General features: G+C 35.8%; 1 protein-coding gene across 2 annotated transcripts in view; it reads left to right on the top strand.

Moving 5' to 3' along the window:
- The window catches only part of LOC136038046 (beta-catenin-like protein 1), a 64,442-nt gene that overhangs the window by 9,086 nt on the left and 42,000 nt on the right, over positions 1-13,356 (top strand). Inside the window, exon 1 of one of the 2 annotated variants that reach the window (XM_065720995.1) lies at positions 2,227-2,283. The exons of the other annotated variant lie outside the window; for it this stretch is intronic. Coding sequence (XP_065577067.1) covers positions 2,242-2,283 — 42 coding nt within the window. The 5' untranslated portion in view covers positions 2,227-2,241. Of the gene's footprint in view, positions 1-2,226; positions 2,284-13,356 lie in introns of those variants that run through there. 2 annotated transcript variants of the gene reach the window in all.

Here is a 13,356-nt window from a genome sequence, read left to right as displayed (position 1 = left end):
ATATACTCTCTTATAATTCAACTGCTGGTATCAAAAGATATACTCCAAGAAATCTGAGCAGATACAAATCATACAAGACAAACCAGCTCCATAGCTCTGTCGATCTCACAGAGTGAGCCAAAAGGAAAAGGGCTAAATAGTATCAACTGAAAAGCCCGTCTGCTGAATAAGAAGAAGAAAGTTGAAGACTCAGCTGAGCCTCTACTGCTTCTTTTCATAATTTACAAAATTGGATGTCATAGATCTGAAGATTTATGCAGTCTAAGATCTACCAACCAGGAAGTCAATTAGTGAATATGCTAATTCTTGATTGATTCCTCCTGCTGTTAACTTACAATTAGGCCAATTATGCAGGTCCTTGTCAAATGCTTTGGCTAGGTTTAAGTTTCTGTCAAGTAACTTGGTAACCTGTTCATAAGTATCTAGAATGTTAGTTTCTATAGTTTTTACCTGGGAGCAATCCATAACCAAAAACAATGACTATTATACTTGAAACACTCTTATTGAGTAGTGACAGGAATTAAATGTCACTTTAGGCTCCATTCAAGGGCTTTAAGTTAGCTTTGCAAGTGAAACAATTGTTAAATTTGGAAAAAGCATACAAGCAGGTGTCAAAATGTCCGATCACCTTGACCTGTGTAAGTACTAGAATTGGCTCTAAATTCACCACGTTTGGTAGCCTAACACTAGATTTTAGTTGATCTCCACATATAAATAGGTTAACAATAAAAATGTAGTACCATTAGATTCCTTATTTTTCTGCTCTTTCTAAATATCATAATTGTGTGTTACAAAGGCATCTAATGATCCCATATACAATTGAAGGCATAGGATATGAAAAAAAGAACTATGAGCCTTGCCAAAAAAGCAAATATGATTTTTGGCAAGAGCATAAAGTAAAGAACTTCATAGTGTTTTATTTCTTTTTAGCGTGTTTTATTTCTTTTTAGCGTGTTTTCTTCTAGAGCACTGCCAAAATTCAGTATTATCACTCTTTTCATAAAAAGTAGTCCCAAGTCAAAACTAATGCAGTAAAAGTTAAAGAAAGAACCAATCTAAATTCAATGTTTGACAATTAGTTATGAAAGCCATTTAAAAACAAAGTGATAAAGGTGGGCTCAAGTACAATGTAGAAGCAGTATATAGAATTCCAGCTACAGACAATAATGCATCTTTTATACCCAAATATTTGAAGTAAGAATATGGCATCAACTCTTGTAGAGTCTAGTCATGGTTGGGCATATGGTAGTGAATGTTCTTTTAATTAATCCAAGTGTCTCATTGGCCTTGGCAATAGCTGCTTGTGCATGAAGATGGAATTTTAATTAGTATACTAATCTCTGTTTTCACATGACTGTTGGAGATGCTTGTGAAATCCCTTCCTATATTCCTGGCAGTACTGAGTGCATGAATTTTTTTTTCTGAACAGATGGATGTTACACTTTGATACATTGAATTGTCAATGCATTCCTAACAGAAAAAGTAGTTATAAAAATGGATTGTTTTAGATAACTGACTGATGGTATTTCAAACAGTAAACTGTATAAAATTTGTGGTCTAATCCTGCTTTCTAGACCTCTAATGAGAGAAAGATTGAAATGGCTAGGATATATATTGCAAATGAATGATGACAGATTGTCAAAGAACATCCTTGTTGACCAACAATCTAGGGCCAAACAAAATAAGGTCATCCCTGAATGGGGTGGGAGGATGTTGTACCAAAAGATTTAAGGGAAGTATGAGCTTCTTGAGAGGGTGTAAAAAGAAAGGTGTAGAATAGATTGGGATGAAGGAGAGTACATAGTTGTGTTGGCCCCATGCAGCTTGGTGCTGCAGCGAGTTCTTTGTAGTAGTAGTAATGGTAGCAATACAAATCTCAGTATCATTGAAAATATTAACAAGTTCTATCCATGTCTTCAGGTGAGAGTAGTAAGGACAAATGTTTTTTGTGTCATGTATGCATGAGTAGTCCATGTAGTAATTCAGCTGATATAAAACCTGGCTGGTCCAGCTAAGCTGTCAATTTTTATAATGCTTTCTGATGATTTAAAACTATTTGGTCCCATGTACTCAACTGATATTCTCCAGCTTAATATGAACTTCTTATGTCAGCAGGCAAACACTTTGGAACTACGCCTTGGGCCATACAAATCTTCATCATTCCTATAATATTCAACCCCCTCATGAAATTAAAAGTTTTGGTGAGTGCTAGTCATGAGAAGGACCTTGGAGTTATGATTGATGAAAACACCATACCATGGACTTATTGGACTTATAGTACAGGTAGCAAAGCTAACAGAGCCTTTGGCCTGCAGGCCTCAGGCCCCCTCCCCCTCTCACCCTGCATACATTCTTGGTGCTAGCCGTTGTACCAATAAGCTCGTGCCAGTAAAAAAGCAGCATGCTGGTACCAGGTACATTAGCAGATTTTGTAGCATTTGTACACTTGTTAGTTGCAGATTGAAAGAAAAAATCAGAAAGAAGGATTTTTTGCACTAGTATGGTGAATAGATCGGATGGTAAAGATTTAAAGGATTTAAAACTAACAAGTTACATTACTTTATTAGAAAATTATTTTACTTGTGAAAGATGTAATCTCATGGAATGAAGCACCCAAGGAACATCAAGTAGGGTAAGATGAGATTTATTTCTGAACAATGTCTAGTACAAGTCCTGATGGGCTGAATATACTCTTTTGAGTCAATTAACACACACACACAAAACCAGCAAATATAAAAGGGCTACAAAAAAAAAATCAAAATTTCAAAGATGTTGTAAAAAATGTTAAAAACAATTGAAACTCACAAAAATAAATTGCTAGGGAATATACTAAATAAAAATAAAAAGAAAGGGAGACTATAATAAAAAGCTTGGCAAAATACATATTAAGTAATCGTGAGCTAAGAAGAGAGTGGAGAGGGACAACTCAACTTCGACTTTTTCTTTATTCAACTTAAAAAATACAAAAACAATATTATGCCCCAACAGAGAGCAGAGCTCGTAAGGCTGGGACAGTGCAAAAATATAGAAAAAAAACATCAACATCTCATTGTAATAATGATTCCAAAATTTAACGTGGCAATTGACAAACAAAATTGAAAAAACTTATAAAAGAGAAGTAACAAGGATAAGTAAATAAATAAATATCGGGCAGGAGGGGCGTGGGAGGTTATCCCAGACACAGGGACACAAAAACAAATCACACAAATAAGAAGATCAAATAATTTAATTTTCCATCATCAATGGTGAATAATAAAAAATTTAGCAAACAATCTTTAATATTTGCTTATTTAAATTTAGTTGAGATTTTTGGGATGTATCAAACAGAAATTTGTCATTCAGCTTATAATTGTTAGCAATGAAGTTGCTAATTGTTAGCAATTGTTTGCCATATGGAAGCATTTAATACTTATATATCATTTAAATCTAACAAATTTAAGAAGAGGAATAATGTTTTAGTTTCCCAAACATTTTCAAGTTTTGAAGGTCAATGTAAGAAATTTCCAAGTATTCTTATTGCCCTATTTTGAAGTACCTGTAAGGGTTTTATATGCTTCCAAAATGTATTAAGATATACAACCGAGCAGTAATTCAAATTAGAAGTAATTAGAGAGTGGTAAATTATTTTTAAAATGGTAAAAGGAAAAATATTCTTCACACAATACATCAACCCAATATTTTGAGCAAGTTTTAATCTTAAATACTCAATATGATTATGAAATGACAAAAGGGGATCAAGAAAAACTCCTAAATAACGATATGATTGGACCCTACAAATTTTTTGGTCACCAACCTGAAGCTCCTGACAAGAAATCTCTTGAGTGACACGTTTTGAACGACCAAAAACCATAAAATTAGTTTTTGTAAAATTTGGTACTAGGGTATTGGAAACAAACCATCGATTTACTGAGATAACACTTATAGTGAGATTTTTGATCAATGTCAATGAATTGCATGGCTAATATTCTCATGCAAACCTCATGGAAGATCATTAATACAAATCAAAAATAAAAGTGGACCTAATACTGATCCTTGGGGGACACCAATATCAATAAGACTTTTTAAATTAGTCATTTTTCCACCGACATGTTATGTGATTTTGCGTCCGCACAGGTATGATTTAATAATTTGTAATCCTTTCCCTCTTATGCTGGAATTTATCATTTTGTTAAGAAGAATTTCATGATTTAAAGTGTCAAATGCTTTCTTTGTATCATAGAATTAGTAGCCACATGGAAATCATCATCTAAACAATCATTTATTTCTAATAAAAGAGCTGCAACTGCGTGCTCACAGGTATGATTTAATAATTTGTAATCTTTTCCCTGTTATGCCGGATTTATCATTTTGTTAAGAAAAATTTCATGATTTAAAGTGTCAAATGCTTTCTTTGTATCATAGAAAACAGTAGCCACATGGAAATCATCATCTAAGCAATCATTTATTTCTAATGAAAGACCTGCAACTGCGTGCTCTGTCGAATGGTTTGCCCTAAATCCAAATTGATATTTGGTAAAGAAATTGATTTTATATAAATAGCTAGAAATCATTTCTCTAAAAAAATTTTCAAACACTTTAGATAATGTTAATAAAATTGCAATTGGACGATAATTACTGACATCAGATTTATCGCCTTGTTTATACAACGGAATTATTCAGGCAATTTTCCATCTACTAGGAAATATACCTGAATTGATACTCAAATTGAAAATGTGGACAAGTGGTTCAAAAATAACTCTGGCAATAACAAATTTGTTGATAATTCATCATATCCCACTGAATTACCGTTTTTTATATTTTTAATAATCTTATGGAATTCTGCAAAACTAACAAGGGCCAGAAATATGCTCGTACATTCATTGGGGGGTAAATATTCTTTATGCTACCTGTAAGGGGACAAATCCATTCCTGCTGAAACAATTGCTTGACCAACACCAGCAAAGTAATCACTAAACATATTAGCAACATATTGCGGTTCTCTAACTTTCTACACCATTCATATTAATTAATACCTCAGGATGTAATAACTTTTTATTTTATCCAATTTTATCCTTAATTAAATTCCAAGTTTTTCGAGGAGAATCAGAATTTTTTAATGAATTTTCATAATACACTCTTTCATTTTCTCTAAGAATCCTTACTAACAGATTCTTATAGTTTTTAAAACGTATTATATATATTTCAGTGGGATACTTCATTTTAATTTTATATAAACGATTTTTTTCATTAATATACCTCAAAAGCGATGCATTTATCACAGGGGATTCATTTGTTAAGTATATCAACTATGTATGGGACAAAAGTTTGTCTACATCTTTTAGCCAACCTATGAGTCAAAATCACCTTTTTTGGTGGGTAACTGGTGCATTTCCTTAAGTTTTCAACTAAATTTTTAAAACAAAGGAATTGTACCTATTAAAGCATTTTCTAAAACTTCAGTTTAAATCTAAGGTCTTAAAGCCAGATTTAAGCTTGCTTTCTTGTCCATGTGCTATGTTTAAGTAGTGTAGGTCCTATATAATTGGAAAATAGTAACAGTTTGTCAAGTAGATACTGAGTCTTTCAGCCAGAGATCTTAGTTCTTAACCAAAGGATAGGCATCTGCTTGCTGAAGGCACGATATCTCATTTTTTACTTGTTATGCATAGAAATGGGGTGATCAGACGCTAGTTGCCCCCTGTGACATCAAGACTTAGTTATTGCAGAAAATTTGATTTTATAAACTTCATAAAATAGGAATACCTATTCTAGAACTACAATTAGATTACAACAGCCTAGGTATGAACTATTGTTAAATAGGCTTTGGCTCTGAAAGGTAGGCACCTAAAAGTTCAAGGAAGATATGCTTGATATCCTTCCTAAGAATTATCTTTGGATAGTTTTAGGCACTTGTCTGGGCAACTGCATATCAAACTGTTTGAGTAATTTCTGTTTTTTTTTTTAAGTTTTAATGTTGATCCTTACTTTCATTTAAATTTTTTTTTTTTTTTTATTTAATCTCAGAAAGGGGTTAGGTTAGGAAAATGAAACTTTTTGGAATGGGTCTACAGGCTAAAGTATATCCCAGGAAGTATTTTAAAGTACCCACCTCTACTCCTTCCCCCTCTAGGGGGCCCTGAAATTTGCCTACATGACATGTCTATAGCTATTGAAATTTTGACAAAACAACATTTTACCTGAATTTATCTTTATAATTGAATTTATCATAAATATAGGTCCCATAAATCCTTTTTATTATGTATGAATTTTAGTTCTTTTGTCTTTTTTTTTGGGGGGGGGGGTAAATAAATAATTCAGTAATGTGTTCTGGCCTCTAGGGGCATGGTTTTATTATTCTTCCTAAGAATTATCTTTGGATAGTTTTAGGCACTTGTCTGGGCAACTGCATATCAAACTGTTTGCTCTATAAACATTTTGTTTGATCATCTGCAGAGTGTGTATAGATCCAGCATTTTTATTGAGGGGGGACAAGAGGGGTCCATATCTGGATAGTCAACAGGCATGGGCTACATGATAATTTTTTATCTATTTTTTTGGAGGGGGGTGAACCTGCCCCCTTTGCTCCTCCTCCCCCGAAACAAAGCCTCTGGTCTTCTGTCTTGAGCTATAGTACCAAAAAATTATGATAGTTAGGGCATGTTTTGCAAATGAAGGATGCTAGGGATTGGAACTAAATGTTGAGGTTTTTAGCAACTTGTCTTGGGACAGGCAAAAGTACTTGATCCTTAAGGAATATGGTAAGACACCCTAAGAAACAATTTTACAAGTGAGAACTTGATAGGAGGGATTAAAGCTCTGAACAGAGTGAAGGAAGAGCATACATAGATGAGTTGACTTCATATGCATTGGTGTTGCTAGTAGTAGTAGCATTATACTTTTTATGTGTCCCTCAACTCTTCTTCTTTGATGAATTTAGAAGATTGAAAGACTTACAACCTTAGAAGGTTGGAAGACTGATTAAAAACCAAAGAAGTTATGAGACCTTAGGCTATAAAGTTCAATTTGAAATCATGCTTTTTGTGCTTGATCTTTGAATTATCCTATGGAAGCACGTGTCAGGTTCTTTTATTTTTTACAATAATTACAACATAAGTGTGACCTACTCCTGGCAGAGAGCATAGCGCGAATGGCACGGGAGTTATAAATGAAAACAACACGTTTCTTCAAAATAAGAAAACAAGTAATAGTACTCACCAATTCAGACTCGCAATCAAACAATAATCATAAAAAGATGAAATGAAAAAAAAAACAAACAACTTTTCAACAGACAAGAGGGGTGAACCCATCAAAATCATAATATCTACTTATCAAAACACTTCAAGTGTCTTCTTTATGCTACTCAGAGTCAATCCTTTGATATTATTTTTATATTTATTATAATTTGCTATCAAACTATGCCTCAAAGAAAACTGCGATCGCTCACATCTGACAAGGGGCCGGTGTATTAGTGAATTTTGTTGAGTAGAGTAGTGGTAAGTAGATTCCAATGGAAGGAGGTCGATCTTATGAAGAAGAGATGAAAGTAAATTTTTTTTATAGTTCACTGCAAACAAAACTGCAGTAAACAGTATAAGGAGTGTAATAGGTAAAACATTTTGGTATTTATATGTACACTTTGTTGAAGACGAGTCTGGAATAGATGATGGTGCAGGAAGGTAACTCGTAAGGGTTCGCATGGCTTTATTTTGGAGAACCTGAAGGGGATGAAGATGGGTTTTGAATTCATTTGCGTAAACTATGACACAGTAGTTTGTATATGAATGGAAAAGAGGAAAATATATGCAACGCATTGAATGGTATGGTAGGAGGTGACGAAGTTGTCACGTTATTCCAACATTTCTGCTCAGCTTGATACGAAGCTTGTCAATAATGGGTCTTAAATGACAAATTTGCATCCAATATAATTCTTAAGTATTGTATCGTTTCAACTCTCCACTTTCAAGTCATATTTTTTCATCAAGATTTCACCTAGATCTGGAAACTTTTCTGGGGTCTAGAATATACAATAAACTTTGTCTTATCCCAGTTAACACTGAGACGATTACAGCTAAACCATCCCATGATTCCTGTTGTCACATCTTATAGACTTTGTCTTAGAGAGGTTTCTTTGCAGACCTTTATGCTACACGCTGTATTGTCAGCAAAGAGTACAAGCAACCCAAGTTCCTCTAATGCATGAGCGAGGTCATTTATATGAAATAAAAGTAGTAGAGGGCCTAGGATAGAGCCTTGAGGGACACCTTCATTATTTGACCGTAGCACTTAGGATGACAAAACATCACCCCCATCCACATGCTGCTTTCTGTTTTTTAAGCATGGCGTTATCAGGGTATTTGCTGGACCTCTTATTCCATATCAATATAACTTAATCTTCAGAATAAATGAGGTATTGTATCAAATGCCTTTTTTATGTTGAAAAATATTTAAGCCGCTGTTTCTCCATTATTCAGTGCATCGTAAATAAATTGAGAGATGACCAAAATGGCGTGTTCGGTGGAGTGATCTTTACGAAAGCCAAATTTTGATGAAGTGAAGAATCCGATGCTCATCAAAACTTTACAAGTCTGTTATAAATACATCCTTCAAGTAATTTTGAAAATGCCGAAAGAATAAATATTGCCTTGTAATTTGACGGGTTTGTTGAATTTCTTCCTTTGTGAAGAGCGATGATTCGAGCTGTTTTGAGGCACTGAGGAAATGTCCCCGCCTCGAGACTGAGGTTAATGATGTGCGCTAGGACTTCAGCTTTTATAGGGATTATTTGTTTAAGTAGGTTAGTCGCGGATCCATCTGCTCCTGACGAGGCACCATTCTTCAGTAGTCGGGTAATGTTTATAAGTTCTTTTGGACATACGGGTGAAAGAAACATAGATTTATCACTGACTTACTTAGACTTAGGTCCTCCCACGCCTGAGGGCACATAAGGCAGCAACAGTGGTTCGCCACGACGACCTGTCCTAAGCTTTCGACCAAAGCTCCTCCATTGAAGACATTCCCAGCTTCGCCTCCTTCTCTAACATCCTGCCAACAGTCATTTTGGGTCTCCCTGACTTGCGGAGGCTAGGGGGTATTCAACACCATATGTCATGAGGTAGCCTTCCATCACCCATTCGCACCATGTGCCCCCAATACATCCATCATCGCTTTCTAATGGCATCAAGGATGGGGATATGATTTGTCAAGGTATAAATCTCATCATTTCTTATTCTCTCAGTCCAATCAGTGTTCGGACTCGCCTATAAATTCCAATAAATTCCTATATTTTAATGCACTCCTATAAAATGCCTATATTTTGGCTAAAATCCTATTATTTCTATATTTTCGGCTCAAGAGCACTAAGAACATTGCTCATGATTTGCAATTTTCTGTCTTTTGGTGTAGATTAATAATAAATTACAACTGTTGAGCTTTTTGAACTTAACTAATGCTTTGTGTTGGGCTTAGTAAGCTGCTTCTACCTGGACTATGCTGTTGTGTTGACTTAGTAGCCTATATTTTGTTTTTTGTCATGTTGGGCCTGTCCGAAATGAGTGAAGATCAGTATATAGGCTAGCAGTCTCTGCTTAATGAGACTGGAGTTCTTGCGACTTATGTGTTTCCTGGCTGAACGCTGGCTGGCTGATGTGAATACGGCCCAGTTATTCAAATCGGCATTCTAAGATAGTTACTAATCGAGGGAAGTATAATAGGCGTGCACTGGGTAGGCTATATGCTACATTCTGTGATCAATCTGTCCTTTATCTATCTGGTCTTTATCCCCTTCTAAAGAAAAATGATTTTAATCAGATTCGGACTTTTTATTTCAGATATTGTAAATTTTTACTTTATCTCCCCCCTTGGTATAGCAATGGTAAGATAATTTGTAAGTTTGATGTCCCTGATATAAGTGCAAAGTTGGCCCTCCTGCATGGAAGATTGTCGGAATCAGCTTTTTATCGTTTATCGCCTCATCATCCTTTGGTCCGTCTGTTCGGTTAATCTCATTGTAGCATAGTGTTTTTATGGCACTTGGTATTAACCAAGTGACATATAACAATCACAAATTCTGTCGGTCCTGGTTTCGCTACTTTAGGCACTTCCAGGTAAGCTAGGACGATGAAATTTGGCAGGCGTATCAGGAACTGGACCAGATTAAATTAGAAATAGTCGTTTTCCCGATTTGACCATCTGGGGGGTGGAGTGGGGGGCCGTTAATTCAGAAAAATAGAAAAATGAAGTATTTTTAACTTACGAACGGTTGATTAGACCTTAGTGAAATTTGATGTTTGGAAGGATATCGTGTCTCAGAGCTGTTATTTTAAATCCCGACCGGATCTGGTGACATTGGGGGAGTTTGGAGGGGGAAACCTAAAATCTTGGAAACACTTAGAGTGGAGGGATTGGGGTGAAACTTGGTGGGGAAAATAAGCACAAGTCCTAGATACATGATTGACATAACCAGAACGGATCAGGTCTCTTTGGGGTAGTTGGGGGGGGGGGTTGATTCTGAAAAATTAGAAAAAATGAGCTATTTTTAACTTACAAACGGGTGATCGGATTTCAGTGAAATTTGATATTTAGAAGGATATCGTGTCTCAAAGTGCTTATTTTAAATCCCGACCGGATCTGGTGACATTGGGGGGAGTTCGGGGTGACCTAAAATCATGGGAAACGCTTAGATTGGAGGGATTGGGTTGAAACTTGGTGGGAAAAGTAAGCACAAGTCCTAGGTACATTATTGACATAACCAGAACGGATCCACTCTCTTTGGGGTAGTAGGGAGGGGGGGTGATTCTGAAAAATTAGAAAAAATGAGGTATTTTTAACTTACGAATGGGTGATCGGATCTCAATGAAATTTGATATTTAGAAGGATATCGTGTCTCAAAGCTCTTATTTTAAATCCCGACTGGATCAGGTGACATTGGGGGAAGTTTGGGGTGACCTAAAATCATGGAAAACGCTTAGATTGGAGGGATTGGGCTGAAACTTTTTGGGAAAAATAAGCACAAGTCCTAGATACATGATTGACATAACCAGAACGGATACGCTCTCTTTGGGGTAGTTTAGAGTTAGGAGTTGATTCTGAAAAATTAGAAAAAATGAGGTATTTTTAACTTACGAACGAGCGGATGATCGGATCTCAATGAAATTTGATATCTAGAAGGATATCGTGTCTCAAAGCTCTTATTTTATATCCTGATCGGATCTGGTGACATTGGGGGGAATTTGGGGGGACCTAAAACCATGGAAAACGCTTAGATTGGAGGGATCGGGATGAAATTTGGTAATTTATGTAACCAGGCATCCCACGCCATCTACCACAGATCTGATCCCGAGGACTTCTAAATCCTATTTTTTGGTCCGGGAAATCCTATAAAAATAGGACAGAGCCTATAATTTGCAACGAAACGACCTGTCCGAACCCTGTCCAATGTATATTCAAAATAGATCTTAGGCAGTTATTATCGAATGCCCATAGTCGTTTTCCTAGTTGCGCAGTGATACTCCAAGTTTCACAACCATATTTAAGGACGGAGAGGACATTGCTATTATAAATTCTGAGTTTTAGCTTCTGGGAATATTTGCTATTTCTCCAAAAATTTCTGAGACAATTGAAGGCAGAGCCAGCCAATGCTATTCGGCACAAAATTTCTCTTTCAGGATTGGCATCTTGCTTAAGAATACGGCCGAGATATTTGAACTCTCTCACTACTTCAATTTCTTCATTTTTGACCAAAAGTCCCTCAGCTAAGTCAGGAATGATTGCATTTGACATTGATTTAGTCTTGTTAGCGTTTATGGAGAGTCCAACATCATTTGCCACGCGCCCAAGTTCGTTTATATTGTGTTGTATAGCTTCTGATTCGTGAGCGAAGAGTGCAATATCGTCGGCAAAAACACCATCATGAAGGGCTCTTAGTGGGTCACTGACAAGAGGTAGAAAAGCTAGAAATTTGGTGATACTCTGATTACCATTGGGAGATGTGGTGTTAGCCGTTTATTCACCAATTCGGGCAAAGTGGGTATTGAGGAGTTCTAATACATCCTGTTTAATATGGGCGCTGGTAGTCCCATCCGTGAATTTCATTTCCTTTGGCAGAGTTTTCACATAGGATTTGTCAAGGTGTTAGTTAATTAGTGACCATGTTTTCTTCGGTGATCCTTCAGCCTCCGAAAACGCTTTCGTATAATATGAATGCTCAGCTTTCCTCAGGATTGTTGTAAGTGTATTTTTGTACTTTGTGAACTGTAACTTATTGCTTCACTTGGTTTCTCTTTATAGGAGTGGTAAAGCCTATCTTTCCGCTTTATAGATTGCACTAGACCTTTGGTTATCCATGGTTTTCTGGGACATCTTTTACCCCTACTTGTTTGGGGAAGACATGCTTCATTCAAAACAGATTTAAATTTTGAAATAAATAATTTGGCAGATGAATCAACGTTACTGGATTCGAGGCAGTCACTGAAATCGGATTTACTCAGTAAAACATTTAGTTTTTCAATATCTTTATGTAGCAAAGTTCTAATTCTTTTAGTTTTTTTTTCTGCCTTCTTTTCTGCTTTACTTTCTACGTCTATCGCTAAAAGAAAGTGATCGGATGAATCTAGAACAATTAAACCGCATGATTTAATCTTTAATTCAGTAAATATATTGTGAATAAGAGTAGCGCATGTGTCTGTAACTCTTGTTGGTACCTTTCATGCCGACAGGAGCTCATTAATTAATAGCAGCGATACCAAAACAACCGTCGTAAAAACTGATCTCATGATATCACTCTTCAACTCATACAAATCAATATTGATATCCCCCATAAGTACTAATCTGGAATTTTGATTCTGAATACCTGATATCAACAATTCATTTTTTTCTAAAAACACCTTCACGCATGAACTTGGTGGTCTATACACCACTATAAACACCGTGCTTTTACCATATAAATCTGCTTCCACTACTAGGAATTCTAAAACCATCAAACAGTTTGTGGTAACGAACTGTAGTAAGGAGCGACCCGGCTGAATAGTAACCGAAACTCTATAAAACGGAATTTTGATACCAATAGTTACATCAAAAGAATCGCATTTTAATGCTGATTTTAAAGATATAAGTTTCATAAACTTTAGTCTTACCCATCAAAAGTTACGAGCCTGGGAAAATTAGCCTTATTTTAGGAAATAGGGGGGAACACACCCTAAAAGTCATGGAATCTTAGCGAAAATCACACCATCAGATTCGGCGTATCAGAGAACCTTACTGTTGAAGTTTCAAGCTCCTGTCTACAAAATGTGGAATTTTGTATTTTTTTCCCAGATGACAGATCATGGATGCTTGTTTATTTGTTTGTTTGTTGTTTTTTTTTTCTCAGGGATGATCGTA

This window comes from Artemia franciscana, chromosome 17 (genome assembly GCF_032884065.1).
Source record: "Artemia franciscana chromosome 17, ASM3288406v1, whole genome shotgun sequence".
Taxonomy (NCBI): Eukaryota; Metazoa; Arthropoda; class Branchiopoda; order Anostraca; family Artemiidae; genus Artemia; species Artemia franciscana.
Note: the sequence above shows the minus strand (reverse complement) of the source record. Positions and strands in the feature narration are given on the sequence as shown.